Below are 15,543 nucleotides of genomic sequence, written 5' to 3' on the forward strand. Positions count from 1 at the left end.
CCTATTGAGAAGAGAGAAATGATAAATAAAGATCGTGCAACCATTGTCTTGAAGTACTGTAATCACTGTTTGCTTTTTAGACACGGCCCTGATTATTTGAAGGTTTACGGTAAATGTGGTTTAATGATGTAATTTTGGGTGCCATGGGTTTGGACACGCCTCTTTGGACCCTCATTCACACTGTGAGAGAGGTTGAGAGGGAATCAGCAAACGCCTAACAACAAGTTTGCTGCTGTGGCTGTTTTCAGTGTCTATTGTCTCTAAACAATAGTTCTCCATTTTTACGGTTTTAACTTTGCTCCTGCACGTTTACAATCGGTAAGTAATGATTTAAGTATAAATGACTTAAGAAGTGATTTAACGTTACCGTTTTAACGAAAGTGAAAGAAGCGATGCGTGTTTGTGAAGTTCTCGAGTGAGCGAGGAATCGTATTCTGAGGCGTGTTTGTTTTGATTCAGTGTAAACGGGTTGTATTCGTAAAAATAATACGAAATCATTTATTTAAAAAAAAATGCCCTCACACTTTAATCTGTTGAATGTTTGTTTGATCCTAGATACGATTCCTCTTGATGTAAATTTTGGTTAACATTTACGCATTTGTAGACGCTTTTGTCCGAAACTTTAACAGTTTTAGACATTATTTTTTTCTTATCAAATATATTGTGGAGTTCCAGTGGTTGAAAACAAATCATGAATAGGCGTTCGACTTGAATGCAGCTCTGTGCAGAACGATTGGCCTATGACATCGAAGTACTGCGAGAGCGAACTGAAAGATGTGTTCTCGCGGTATTTTGTTGTCATACACCGATCGCTCTTCGCCGAGTCGCATGAACTCTATTAACTGTCACGATATCAGTTAATTTGTGCCACAGGCACAGTTCTAGGAAGTGGGTGGGTATATATCGCGTGTTTTGGTGACAGAGTACGATTGTGGTGTTAATAAATTCAAAATTCAAGTATTTCTTAAATTCAGCTGTTGATTCAATATTGCACAAGTTTTGATGGCGTAGCGTAGGTGACAGTGGATACGATGATTTTCGATGTTTGCTTTTCCAGGTCAAGCCGTAACTGTGTTCTCTGTATAGTTTCGGATTTAGTGCATACGTTAATTACATCCTACTACATTGGTTAAAGCTCATTAATTTTGTAGGATTTGTATCAATAAAGCTGCATGTGTTGCACAAAATTATATCTGAAGATTTATGCAATTTTTGCTTGCACTTACGTGATCTCTTATAGCTAAAGTTTTGCAGACATTTTGATCCAAAGCACCATATTGGATTCACTCTGTCCAATTTTTTTTATTATCAATATGTGTGTGTTTCCTGGGATCGACCCCATGGTCTTTGTGTTGCTAACGTAATACAATTGAGCTACAGGAACATAAGCTGCTTAGTTATTATTCTTTATTTGGAGTTGAAAAGCGATGCTGACTTTGAAAAAGCTATTTGTATGCGTGGGATTTACTGTTATCTTTCCGCCATGTACTTCTTTTGATTTGTCTGATTCATGCACACCCCCCCCAACAGATTACATCATAAGCACGTACTCCATTGATTATTTGACCTATAATAAATAATTGTTGCATCTTCACTCATACACCATTAGTTTTTCTGCACACAGCAGTGCTTCAGCAAGGCAAAAGAAGGTATTTGTTTCCTTTCAGGCACTGCTTTCAGTTACGTAATTGATAGTTCTCCTGGATCTCAGACAGTGACAGCAAGTTTCAATGGGAAAACTAGAGGTCATGATGGACTGAAAGATGTTACAGTTGCTAGAAATAAACACTTGTCTTCTGTGCTCTTTTCCTTCATTAGGCCATTACAGGGTAAAAGGTTAACCCGCCTTAAATCCTTTGTTACAGGTTTTCTGTGCTTTTTTGCCATTTTATGTGACCTGGAATAAAGATTTATCGATTAAAGGCTTAACACTGTGAATGTAATCCATCCACTGAGGTAATGGAGAACACGGTAACCTTAGGGGGTAGCATAGAGTAATCCAAAACAGAGGTTTGGATAAACATAAGTTTAATGTAGGTAGAGTCATTTATGCATGCAGAAATTGCTATCTGACCATCTGTTTACACAGGCTTGTGCAAACTTGCCAAGCTCATAGTCACTAAGGTTGGAAGATAATGATGAGCAGTATATGATAACTATTTATAGACCAAAAGACATTTTTATTAAAAAATAATTTTTTTGTGAATTCAAAGCATTTGACGGTCTGTCTCAGTATAGTACTTTTCTCAAAAAGACAGTTTAGTTTAAGCATGAGCTTACAGAATACAATGAGCGTAAACTATGCATTCCATGTTTGTTCATGTTGTGCAACTGCACAAGTAGGCCAAGAGTCTACCTACAACACTATTTGGCTTTGTTTGTGTACTAGTTTTTTTTTTAATGGTTATTATTAGTTATAGGAACTTCTCCATACAGAGCAAAGATCACAAGTAGTATCTTTAATACTACTTGATCTTGTTTAAGCAGGATCTGTAAAAAATTGTTTAATGGTTACATTTATGCGTTGGGCAGATGTTTTAATTCAAAGTATAGTATTGTTGTGCATTCAAACAAAGTACTCAAATGATCTGTTTTGTGGAAATCAAACCTTAAATCAATGACCTTAGTGTTGCTAGTGCTATTCTATACTAGTTGAGATTGAGGGAATAGTAACCGTACTGTTTACTAAATATCAGCTCAAGTTACATACTAAAAATAACTTCCTGTAGAAGGTTAGCATAAACATGACTTAAATCACTAAATATTTTGTAAGTAATGCCAAGGTCAAAGGTTTGATTTCTTGGTAATTCACTGTAAAATGAAATGGATAAAATCTGGCAAATCCGTAAATGTCTCTCATGCATGTGTTATTTGTCTTAACCATACTATTATAAATTCATCATTGCACTGATTAAGAAAGCAGCTACACCTGATTAGCTCATTCCTGGTTTAATTGAACATAAGGTCTCTGTCTTTCCGTTTATTCATCATACGTTGTTTGTGTCAATGGCTTGCCATGTGGAAATTTTGATGCATTAATAATTGTATCTATTCCAGCATACTTTACTGCATTTCAAACAACATCTCTCTCTCCACCCTGTTGAATCCTACAAAGCCGAGCTTTAAGTCCATGTTTATGTCATGTGTTTGCCGTAATTTAATGCAAAATATTTGAGGGTTTATTATCTGTCAGGTTTATTTTTGTAGTTTGACCTGATTATCTATACAGATGAATGTGTACAAGTGGCTTTTAACTAGAAGCTAGTGGTTTTGATGGTCTTTTGTTAAGTATGTGCTTCAAACATCTCTTTTCTTAGATTATTATCATTATAAAGGTGAGTCATTACTCACCTTTTGGTTAAGAAGCTTATTTTCCTCTGTGAAACACAAGATGTTTTGAAGAGTTCATGCTGATTTTAGTGATATAGTAGTGGGAAAGAGCTTTGGCTTCATGGGGTGAAAGTTGTACTGTACTTGTGATGTCAAAGTCAAACAACATTAAACTACGGTAGTATTTTTAAAAATGAAAAGATTTCGATCACGAGTTTTAACACAAGCTAAACAGGCATAGATTTGTGACTCAATGTAGTTAGTGCCCTGACTTCTGCTGCTGTCAAATCCAGCTTAACCTGTTTTTTAATTTACATTTATGCATTTGAGAGATTCTCTAGTCAAAAGTGTTAATTTTTTCATCACTTTGTGTGTTCTTTGGGGATCGAACCCATTCTCATTGTGCAACTGGAACACTCCAGCACATCTGATTGATAAAACTGATCAACATTAATGCCTTTAAGGGCATTTTCTGATACCAGTTTACATAAAAATATATGTAATATTACAGAAAACCAAATGTAAAACTGGAAAGCCTCATTCAGACCACCAGCGACTTTCTCTCTTTGTGTTGCCCATCTCTTTCAATGGTTATGTTTATATTCACAAAATTTTGTCAATCTGACTGAATTTAATCCAATTGCAGGTTACGAAAATACAGTTTTAAATGCACCTTAAACATTGCAAACATTGAAAAACATCAACTTGCTGAAACAATTTAAACAGTAGCCTAAATTTGAACTTGAAAAAAGCAGAGGGTTTGGCAACGCCACCCAGAGCACAGCATCTCTCGTCGAGTTCACGCTTTATCTCTGGATAAATGTACAAAGCTTAGTTGGAGAAAGTTGTTCTTAGGAAGTTTTCAGATGTAGCCTATGAAAACACAATTTTCAAAAAGCACAACGCTATTTTATTACTTTATGTAGCCTAATGTTATAAAAGACATGAATGCTGCAAAATGTACAGTGTGTGACCATTACCTTAATAATGTGTGTTGCTATTGCATGTTTCTGTGGCAAGGATTATGTAATGCGTAAATAGGAGGTTAAGGTATAAGATGTGATCTTGAGCACAAATGTTCTGCGCATGATGTGCAAAATGTATTTTTGCATCCGGTTGAGAAAATACTTCACGCATTTACAACTTTACTGCTCCCATTGGTAGTCCCTCCCGAAAATCGCTCATTATTTGCATAAAGTTAAACTTTTCTTAACTTTCTGAGGACGCTGGACACATCCATATGGTGGCCAATGGTCACTTTCCCTCAAGTCACCGGAAGTTGATTGAAATGAATATGAGATCGCGGCGCTCTGCTACTGCTGGTCCCTGGCTGTCTGAATGGGGCAGAAGCATCAGTTTTTGTAAAACCTATATTAATGGATAAAGTCCTCTTTGAGTATATTTAGTGGCTACAGCTTATCTACTTGAAACACGGGTACCATTTTGTTGTGGTGCTGTTAAGCAAATAATAGACTCCATTAAAAAATGGTTAATCAATAAACCATATTGCAGTTGCTTGCCTCTCAGACTGGAGAAGGTCACCCGGCTTTAAAACATTACCCGCATCTCTTGCAGTGCACTTGTAAAACATATAAGTAAGGTGACTCATTGAATGTAAAGCTAGTGAGGCGAATATATGGTTTTTACATTTCATTGAGCTCTTGTTCGATGGTGTGGACTGTTTCTATTATTTATATATAAATAAATATATATAATAAATAAGTGTGTGTGTGTGTGTGTTCATCTTACAGTTTCTTTTCATTGTGTGTGTCTTCCATGTGGGAGTATATATGGGTAGGAGTTGGCATATTATAGTGCAGATGCAAACAGTTTACTAAGGTGGTGTGAATGATGATGATCATTTTTAACACTTAGGATGTTGTGGGTTTGTACTTCCTGTGTTCTTCAGAAACCGGACCTCCTTTGGTGCTCGAACACAAACCTACATTTCCCACATCTAGATGCTTTCCTTCATTTGCTATATTTTTTAGCCCTGATTCATAAATGGTCCTTGTGCACATCCTTGTACGTACATCTGTTTCGTAGCCTGGCAGCTGGCCATCAAGATTCCCTTTTATCTCTCCATCACTGTCATATTCATAATCGCCACCTTCACGTTCCTGCTGCGACCTTCCTCTCTAGGCCCCCTGGGAAGCCACGCCCACCAACCACAGGCTCCAGGTGGAGTGATCGAGTGGGAGTGAGCAAGGTCGTGCTTCCTCGTTCATGAAAAATAGGAAGCGTTTGCACGAGTCGAGCACGCTGTAGCTGGTGAGTCCATCAATCTCAAGTGCAGAGATGACATTGATTTCAAAGCTGTTTGGTGTGTTACAGTTGATAGATCAGGTGCACGGTGCAGGTTGGTAAATCACCGGATAATGTGCTGTGGTTGACGTCTGGCTCTGATGTGACTGTGGAGGTTGTTTAACTGTTGGGAATATCGTTGACAGTCTCATAAGTTGTATATTGAGATTTTGTGTATGTACAAGCATTGTTTACTTTGTGTAAAGCATGCAAAGCATTTGACTTGATGTTATCAGACATATTCATAAGAATGTATGACGTCAACTAGCAGTGTTTACAACTTAAGTAGTGTCTGTAGTAACTCTTAGGAAATGTAATGCAACACTGATCTGGCTGTAATGCTCCTTTTAGTTGGTTTGCCAACCGCCGTTAAAACCAAAAGAAGAAGATTAGGCTGTTGTAACCATTCATACTTTATAAACTTGGTTTGCCTTAATAACTCAACTTTGTTAGCTGATGTACATGCAAATGTACTGTAGTCCCAGACCAGATGCACAGTTTTTCTATTTTTGAGCTTTGGGCATGCAGGGGTTGTTGTGGTAGTATCTTATAATAATTGAAATTGAATAGGCGTTTGTCTATAAATTCCTGTTTTGTTCTATCGCTTAGCGCTCCTATTGTGGTTGGTTTGAGCCAGACAGTTATTTGCCTATGCAGGCGGTTTTCTATAGCAGACTCCGGTTTGAGGTGGAGTTGATGGGAAATTCTGCCAAATTCCATGGATGACCTTAGGGCAAAGGTGTGTGTGCTCACTCTGGGATTGTCTTCATCTGACTTTTGCTATAAATAAGATTGTGACTTCTGACTAAATGCACATTTTGGTATAAGAATTTGCAATGATATAAAAATTAACCACCCACTTTTTTGAAAGTTTTTCTTATGTTTCTCCTCTGAGTTTTAAAAATTAAGGAATCATTTTAAAATAATGCACACCCAAGCTGGCAATGTGGTTACACTGTGGGTGGGTGTATATTATTTCCGTATAGTTCAAAGGACCGAAGTTATACCACGGTTACCTGACCTGTCTTAAGACATTAGACAGGTGTGCGTTTTTGAAAGATAATGCATACCCGTGGAACATTTCTCAACCAATCAGAATAAAGCATTCAACAGCTCTTATTAATATAAAGTTAAACAAAGACTGAGATCCATCTCAACATTAAAGAATACCCTGACTTTAAACACATGTATGGCTTTGTAGATTAACACTGGGATTGGCTATATGAATGTGAAATTAAAAATAAAACAATACAAATGTTGTAGTTTTAACCCTTATAAGTCCCTTGGGGTCAATCTTACCCCAAGCCACTTTTCTTTATTTAAAAAACCTGGTTCCCTTCATCTCAGTGGAATAATATTTTGTGGCTTTTCAAGACTGTCAATATTCATATAAATAACTGGACTTGTTTCGTTTGTTCTAAAGATATGTAAAAAAAAATTTAGCGAAAGAGGCCCTTGGGGGTGGAGGTAAAATGATCCAAATTGAAAATGAATGGGAAATGCAAAAAGTCGGCCTGGTACTAGAGCCAGATGCAATGTAGAAAAGAATCAGTCTCTCCACACACACACACACACACACACACACACACACACACACACACACACACACACACACACAGACACAGACACAGACACAGACACAGACACAGACACATGCATGCACCTGTTTGAGCATTAGAGCCCACCAATTTACATCTTTGTAATATTACAAATTCTGTAAAAAATGCTCTTGTTTTTTGTGCGTGTGTGTGTGCGTGTGTGTGTGTGTGTGTGTGTGGGCTCACACACAATGTCACAGAAACGTACACACACAAAGACACAAACACACATGCACGCGCACACACGCGTACACACACTTGCATTCAGTCAAATTTCTGTGGCATTTTGTAAACACATACATTTCAAAATGCATCAAAAACTACAAAAAAATTATACTATTTGAAATAATATTTATTATTAATGTCCTTTCTAATGTTTATATTAACATAAATTCACAAAATGTATCACTAAAGTAGTGATTTGAGCAGTTGGCCATATCCAGTGAAATGAATGGGTCTCTATGGGCGTCTACTGGTCAAAATGTTTTATATCCTAAACTGTAATTATTTTTTTCTAAACACTCGATGGCCGAATTCAACACACAACATCTAGATCAATATCTAAAAACAATTTAAATCAAATTTATGTAATAATTCACAAAAATTTGATACTTTACAGGCAAGCTAATGTGTAGTTGAGGAATTTAGTGGTAAACCGGTACAAAAAACTTCAAATCTCCCAAAACACAGCCTTAATGTATAGATAGGAAGTAAACAAAAAAGATATATTATTTGTATCATTAAAAATGAAATATATTACTGTAATCACTCTTTTAATTTCTGGGGTCATTTTTACCCCCACGGAACTAACGTATACAGGAAAATCAGGGCGTATGAGGGTTAAAAAAACTTTAATATTTACTATCTATTATACACAGGTTTCTTGTTTTTTCAAACATTACAGGGTGCGCGCGCATCCTGGAGGCAGACAGCCCGATTAATGAGCTGGTCCGCTACGGCAACAACCTGGATTAATCAGTTTGTCCAATAATGGCAGACAGGAAACAAGGAGCTAGCTGAAGTTCAGGAAGTAGTGCAGCTGGGCATAAACCCTATTAACCACACAACAAGTTCTTGGCATTTTGACTTACAAACACTGCTAATAGCCTACAACACAAGGCACGTTTCTTCTTTCTGCCTCTCGGTCGCCTGCGCAAGCAGTGATGACGTTGCAGAGAAATCCTTGTATAGTAAAATGTAGTAATATTTTACGGCAACCATTAAATGTCATCGACCCAGAATGCACTATGTGCAAAACATAATGGCGGCCTCCATAGGTTAAAATGAGTATTACATGTTTTTTATATTTAATATGTAGCAATGAAATTGAAATATAGTGGTCTTTTTGACAAATGACTTATCTGTGATCTTTATTTATTATAATTTTTTATTTATTAATGTGCTCTCATAATCTTTAATCAAAAATGCAAATCTCCTCCCCTCCTCGAATCAATCGGTCTTTACTTCCGATCACGAGGTTTGGCAGGTGGGCGAGACCCAGGAAAATATAGCAGCGATCAGCAACTTTCAACAATCCAATCAATTCTCAATGGACAAATTTCAAGTCCATCCATACCGTTTTTCATTTCAGAAGCCACTTTATTGGGATATACATCACCACAGGGAAAACAAGACAATCGCTACTTCAGTTTCATGGCGACTTTCATTTGATTTTAGTAGTAGATGGCAATATGAAAGTATATTAAAGAATACAAGTCTTCATAGTGGAGATACCCTTTAAGATCTTACATTTAAATCAAAAGCTTTATTGTAAAGGCATATATTTGCAGTAGGTTTGTTTTGAACATTTAAGATGTTTTTGTGAAAAAAGTTAAACCTGTTTGAAAAAATGTAATATAGGAGCCCAGAACTATAGTTCTTCAGAACTATAGTAGTACTCAGTTTCCTTCTGTGTGATGTTACTAATACATATGCAAAGTGCAAGGTTGGCAAAATGTTATGTCCTAGCTATATAACTTGGCATAAAGCAACAAGAGTATTTATCTCTGTTCCAGACTGTGCCTGTTTTCCTGATGTAGAACGAATTAGAGCCAGGACAGAAAATGTCAGCCATGCTTCAGTACCTCAGTACACAATCACTGTGTAATTGGCCCTTGCTTTCAAAGACTCTCTGGCCTCATTTCTGTTTATGGAGCATGCCGAGTCTGACAGCAGAAGGCTATAATTGCAGTGATGTAATCAATCTGAAGGTATAAAAGGGCCCATTCTTGCGTTTCTCAAAGGAGCGAAAGCCATTTGATTCTTAGGTGCATTTGACGTTATCATATTATTATGCAGTGTGTTATCACTCATCATAAAGAGCATCTTCCATCGGTCATCGTGGTCTTCTAGGGACTGATTTGTGTGGGCTGTAATGGACCATAGACGAGAGATGACAGCTGAGGGAGTTGTACGATTATGTATTCAGTGCCATTAGCCTTTACGATTACTAGGGACGTGTGGCCCATCCATGTTAACATGCACCACTCCAGTGCTCACCCGGTGCATTAGTCGGTCGGTGCCCTGTTAACAGGTCTTTGGGAAGGGGTCATCGGCTATGAGCAGGGTTTCAGCTCGCATAAGCAGTAGGATTAACCCTCTGCGTTCTGCTGGAGGAACAGGTTTGTAATATCTTCTGGATGGGGAATCTGTCAGATAAAGCTAACAATGACTGAGCGTTTCCTGCGGCATCAACAGCGAAAGATAACAGAACTGTCAGATATGGGAGCCACAGCCCGAGGCCGCCAGAAGATCAGGACATAAAACAGCTGACATTCAGTTTTGTGGAAGCCGTTTGAGATGTTATGAATGAATAATCGTGTGTGTTATTTATGCATGCTGGGATACAGAAATACTTTGGATGCACAAAGTCAAAACAATGTCTTGTGTTTCAGTAGTACACGTTGTAATTGCTGTTCTGTGTCATGTCAAGTGTTGGGTTTCATAGTGAACTATGTTACGGACACTGCTGTGTTGCTATCGAGTTTCACGATCTCTCTTTGGGTAATGGGACCGTTCAGTTATCAGAGGAATTGCATAAATATTTGCAGCAATGAAAAATGCTTAAAGAAAGGGATTAGATATCTTTATATATTAGTCCTAAACCAAAGGTGTTTGGTTTAAAAAAAAAGTTTTGCAAATGTTGCCGTCACCCACTAGTTATGACCTGTGCAAAATATCTATATTAGTGTGTTTAAAACTAAAGTTCCTCATCTCTCCTTCTCAGTGTCTATTGAGTTTCCTGGTAGGGCATAAACGTCCCATCATCAGTATGTCATCAGAGGCATCATCTCCTGTGAAGGCCGCTCAGTCCAACACCCCTCCTCTGTCCCCGCTGTCGCCGACCTCACCTGTTTCTCCGGTATCCCCCGGCGGTCTGCGTCTGCCCACCGGCCGCTACAGAGACCGCTCGCCGTCCCCCATGAGGGATTATTTGATCCCCAGCCCCTTGCCCACTCGACGCACTCGTACCTGCTCAGCGTAAGTACAGCAGCGTATCACAGATACACTGATTTTTACACATACAACCGGACATAAGTGTCAATTCTTTAATTGCGATATATACCATCTGAAAGCTTTCCATTGATGTATGATTTGTTAGGATAGGATATGATTTGGATCTGATACAACTTACTATTTAAAAACCTGGAATCCGAGGGTGCAAAAAATCTAAATTGCTTTTAAAGTTGTCCAAATAAAGTCCTTAGCAACACATATTTTGATAAATAAATGATAAATACAGAATATGTTCATGTAACATGATCTTTACTTTATGCAAAAAAAAGGAGACAATTTTGACCTTTGCAATAGATTTTTTTGGTTATTGCTGCTACAAATATACACATGCTACTTGACTGGTTTTGTGGTCCAGGGTCACATATCTAGGTCACACTTTACAGCAAAATAAAACCTTATGTTAGCATTAAAGGGACACTCCACTTTTTTTGGAAATATGCTTTTATGCTCAGGACTTTGCTGCTGTAACATGGCTGCAGGAAGCACAATGATATTACGCAGCACCCGAAAGTAGTCTCCATAGTAACTTTCAATAGCAGGGGACTATTTTTAGGCACTGCGTAATATAATTGCGCCTCCTGCAGCCATGTTACAGCAGCAGAGTCCTTGATTATTACGCCAGAATGAGAGTATAGTTCCTAGCCATATTGGCCCAGAAAATCGCAACTTTTAATTTTCTGTCGGTCTTAGTACACGATTTAACTACAGAAGAGTCAAGTTTTAAATAAGGAAAAATATCAAAACTCTTTGGTTATTTTTTAGCGCAATGCTAATGGTCTAATCAGATTCAATGGATTGTGCTAAGCTATGCTAACAGCGGTAGCGCCAGACCCTGAGATCAGCTGAATGGATTCCAAAACGGTAAAAATCAAATGTTTAACTCTAGGGAAGCTGGAAAATGAGAATATTTTCAAAAAAGTTGAGTGTCCCTTTAAGTCTCTTTATTTCATTGCTCCACTGCAAAACACCCTCATTGTCATCACTTTGACGTGAAGAAAAATTGTGTTTTAATAATAGTATAATTGTATAGTTTTATAGGTCTGAAATGCAAAACATTTATTTATTTTTTCTGCTGAAAAATGATCTTCATATGTGTATGTATACAATCTTGATCATATGGTTGATGCAGTATTTTTCCTCCCTCTGTCACTTCAGTGCAGCGCGTGCAGCAGAAGGTCCAGTTTTCTCTGGGGTCTGCAAGTGCTTTTCACGTTCCAAAGGACACGGCTTCATTAAGCCATCAGACGGAGGCAATGACATCTTCGTGCATATCTCTGAGTAAGTTAACCTTAAACGAGATTTTTGTCTTTAAAAAATGACAGCAAACGCACAACAACAACAACGTAAAAAATCCAAATAACTGTATGTCTTCTGTGTACTTCACACAAGAAGCATATATTAACAACTTACTACTTAGGCCCTTAAACATACATGCTGAGATGTTTAAATTTACCATGAAGGAGATAAGAGTGGTAGACTGCCTCAGAGCAGCAATGGAAAAAGTGATAGGCTTGTCAGGCGCCCCTGGCTTGTTCAAACATTCAGCTCATCTTATTATGGATTCAAAGTGCTTTGGAAACCTGCAGATTAGAAGGTTATTGAAATATCATGCTTTTTCATATCTTTTTTTAAAGTCTAGATTTTTGTCTTAACCAAAGGCCTGTAATCTGACATAATGCACAGTAGTGCTTTGGGTGACCCTACACTGTAAAAAAATAATGTTTTGCAAGTCAATTCAACCTCATATTTTAAAGGAACACGCCCACATTTTGGGAATTTAGCTTGTTGACCGTATCCCCCAGAGTAAGACAAGTCCATACATACCTTTCTCATCTTCATGCGTGCTGTAACTCTGTCTGACGCAGCCCCCACTAGCTTAGCTTAGCACAAAGACTGGAAGTGAATGGCTCCAGCTAGCAAATTGCTCCCAATAAGTGACAAAATAATGCAAACATTTTCCTATTTATGTGTTGTGATTTGTATAGTTACTCTGCCCAAGTAGCAGTGCTTCGCCTTCTGAGAATATAGTTCCTTGTATGTATACTGTTAAAAGATGGCTGTGTCTCATATGACCTTGTTATTTGTACACAGTGTGACTATACAAATCACAACACATAAATAGGCAAATGTTTGCGTTATTTTGTCACTTATTGGTAGCAGTTTGCTAGCTGGAGCCATTCACTTCCAGTCTTTGTGCTAAGCTAAACTAGCGGGGGCTGCGTCAGACGCACGAAGATGAGAGAGGTATGTATAGACTTATCTAACTTTGGGGGATACGGTGAATACGGTAAGCTAAATTCCCAATAAGTTTGGGCTTAAAAATTTGACATTACTTATAAAATCAAGTTGAAATAGTTTAACTTAATTTTTTAAGTTAAAATAACACAAATATATTTGTTGATTTGACAAAAATGCTGCATATTTTTTACAGTGTAGTTGGAGTCCTAGCTCCTGTTCCCCATCTCTCATTCTATATAATTTCCTGTCGTCTCTACACTGTACTTTTGACATAAAGATAAAAATTTAAGGTTACACTTTATTTTAAGGTGTCACTATTACATTGTAATTATATTTTTAAGTACTAAGTAATAATTATCAACAACATGTACTTACTGTAGGGTTGGGGTTAGGATTGCATAATTAACTGTTATAACTATAATAATTACATGTAACATGTGTAACAAAGACACCGTAAAATAAAGTGTTACCAAATTTAAATATAGACCAGAAACTGTTAAAAGGATCTCTAGACAGAAATGCAATATAATATGCATAACTATATCTAGCAGTGCTGACATTGCGGGCACGCGCATCGAATTTCTGGATCGAACTTCTGCGTTTAACCGGCTTGTTATACTTTAAGATGCGTGCCATGCAATATTCACTTCTCGCCGCATGGTTGTAGTATTTTTTTTTTTACTAAATGCTACAGTAAATACGTGAAGAAGAACCACCGGAAGCGTTTTATATTTTGAGCTTTCAGTCCTAAGGTGTTTTTACTTTACAGCAAATGTTTGTCAAATTTCTGTCACTTTCAATCTGTCTGTATGCTTCCACTAGACTCTGGGTACAACTGAAAGGTAGGGGTGACAAAATATTTATCTTTTATCTTGGTACTGATGAAATTCCATCAACCTAGGAAGGATAAGGTATTTAAATGAATTGCAGAAATTTGGTAGTCACGTTTGTGGTGGTAGATTAGCGTATGTCCTGTCAGAACATCAGAACTGCAGGCATTGTTCTAAAAACCATGGGTCTGAGTCTGAATATGACAAACTAATTCTAACTAAATGGCCCAACAAAATGTTACGTCTGTAAAAATTTTGTCATCATACATAATATATCAGTGGTGTATAAAGACCTTACATTATGAACTGTATTGTTTTAATAACTTTAGAATGAGCTGTTTTTTTCTACATACACTGTATGTCTACTTACAAGGAAATCACCATTTCATGCGTTCATGTTTCTACAGTAGCCCTGAATGGACAAACTGTTCTATAGAGAGTGTTTGTCAATACATTGCCTCAGACGATACCTGAGGTGGCTACTGTAGCTTCTCTGTGCGTTTTGAAAGGGAGGGGTGAGCTGTGGACTGCGCCATTGGTTGCAATTCACAATCTCACCACAAGATGCATCTAAAATCTACACACAGCACCTTTAAGATGTTTGTGTAAGCAGTGAAGCATATTAACCTTTGATATTATTAATTTCCCTAATCATTGGCTCAAGTATAGTTTGACATGGAAAGTTTGGGTTGGTTCATCCAAAAATGTACTTACCCTCATATTGTTCAAACCCCAGATGGCTTTCTTTGATCTTCATAACCAAAACACAGATTTATTAAAAATATACATAAAAGCCATCTGCACAAAAATCACAACTAAACAAAAATGTGAAATGTTTGGTGTCCAGACGAAGCACTATTAGTCAAAAATTTGATCTATATTCACTTTTTTCCTGTTGTGTATTATATAGCTCCATGAGCTAGTTCTTTAATAATAATCTTTCATAAAATGTAAGGAAAAATCCATTGATCATTTTGTCAGTATGTAATCATTTCAGTTTTTGTTTTGTATGAAAATCTTGTGCCTGCTGGGCAGTCCAGTACAGAACATGTCATGTAGAGAATAATAGACTGCCTGATGTTGATCTAATGATCTTTATTTCTCCCACAGCATAGAGGGTGAATATGTACCCGTGGAAGGAGATGAAGTGAGCTATAAGATCTGCTCTATTCCACCTAAACACATGAAAATCCAGGCCGTGGAGGTGACCATCACTCATTTAGCACCAGGCACGAAGCACGAGACCTGGTCAGGACATGTGGTCGAATCATGAAGACCCGTGATGAAAATAGTGCTTTAATTCTGTACTGTCATACTGGGTGATAAAAGTGATGTTAAAATGGATCTCTGTTCCTTTTCTTGACGTTTTGGGGAAGGGAACCGTAACAAATGCCTTTAAGTGCAGAGTGAGATGATACAGCTTGACTCTTAAGAAAAATATCAAAAGTTGATTTGTTTACTTGAGGATTTAGGGGAGGGGGTATGTTTGTAATAATCCTCGTATTTCTTTTTAAAAATGTGGCATAAACAGCAGTCAGCCATGCTTACACTAACCACCCGTGAGTTCATTTTTTGAATGATAGTTGTTTTTGTGAATGTTGATTTTTCTTGCTAACAGGAAGCCTTAACTCGTAAACATAACTCGAATGAAAAGATAGATTTTTTTTATCGCTGAAAAATACAGTTCTTTGTGTATTATGTATTGTGAAAATGCACAATGTGCGTGT

At 37.4% G+C, this 15,543-nt stretch overlaps 1 protein-coding gene across 3 annotated transcripts; it reads left to right on the top strand.

Moving 5' to 3' along the window:
- The first annotated feature begins 159 nt into the window (after positions 1-159).
- carhsp1 (calcium regulated heat stable protein 1) lies at positions 160-15,160 on the top strand. Of its 3 annotated transcripts, none has more exons than XM_065278996.2 (4): positions 160-318; positions 10,459-10,712; positions 11,904-12,026; positions 14,927-15,160. In XM_065278996.2, the coding sequence occupies exons 2-4, from the start codon at positions 10,504-10,506 to the stop codon at positions 15,087-15,089; spliced, it is 495 nt and encodes a 164-aa protein (XP_065135068.1). In that variant the 5' UTR covers positions 160-318; positions 10,459-10,503; the 3' UTR covers positions 15,090-15,160. The 3 variants fall into 3 exon arrangements, with proteins under 3 accessions (XP_065135068.1, XP_065135075.1, XP_065135085.1); XM_065279003.2 differs by lacking the exon at positions 160-318 and adding an exon at positions 5,466-5,601; XM_065279013.2 differs by lacking the exon at positions 160-318 and adding an exon at positions 5,670-5,689.
- The last annotated feature ends 383 nt before the right edge of the window (positions 15,161-15,543 follow it).

This window comes from Paramisgurnus dabryanus, chromosome 3 (genome assembly GCF_030506205.2).
Source record: "Paramisgurnus dabryanus chromosome 3, PD_genome_1.1, whole genome shotgun sequence".
NCBI lineage: Eukaryota > Metazoa > Chordata > Actinopteri > Cypriniformes > Cobitidae > Paramisgurnus > Paramisgurnus dabryanus.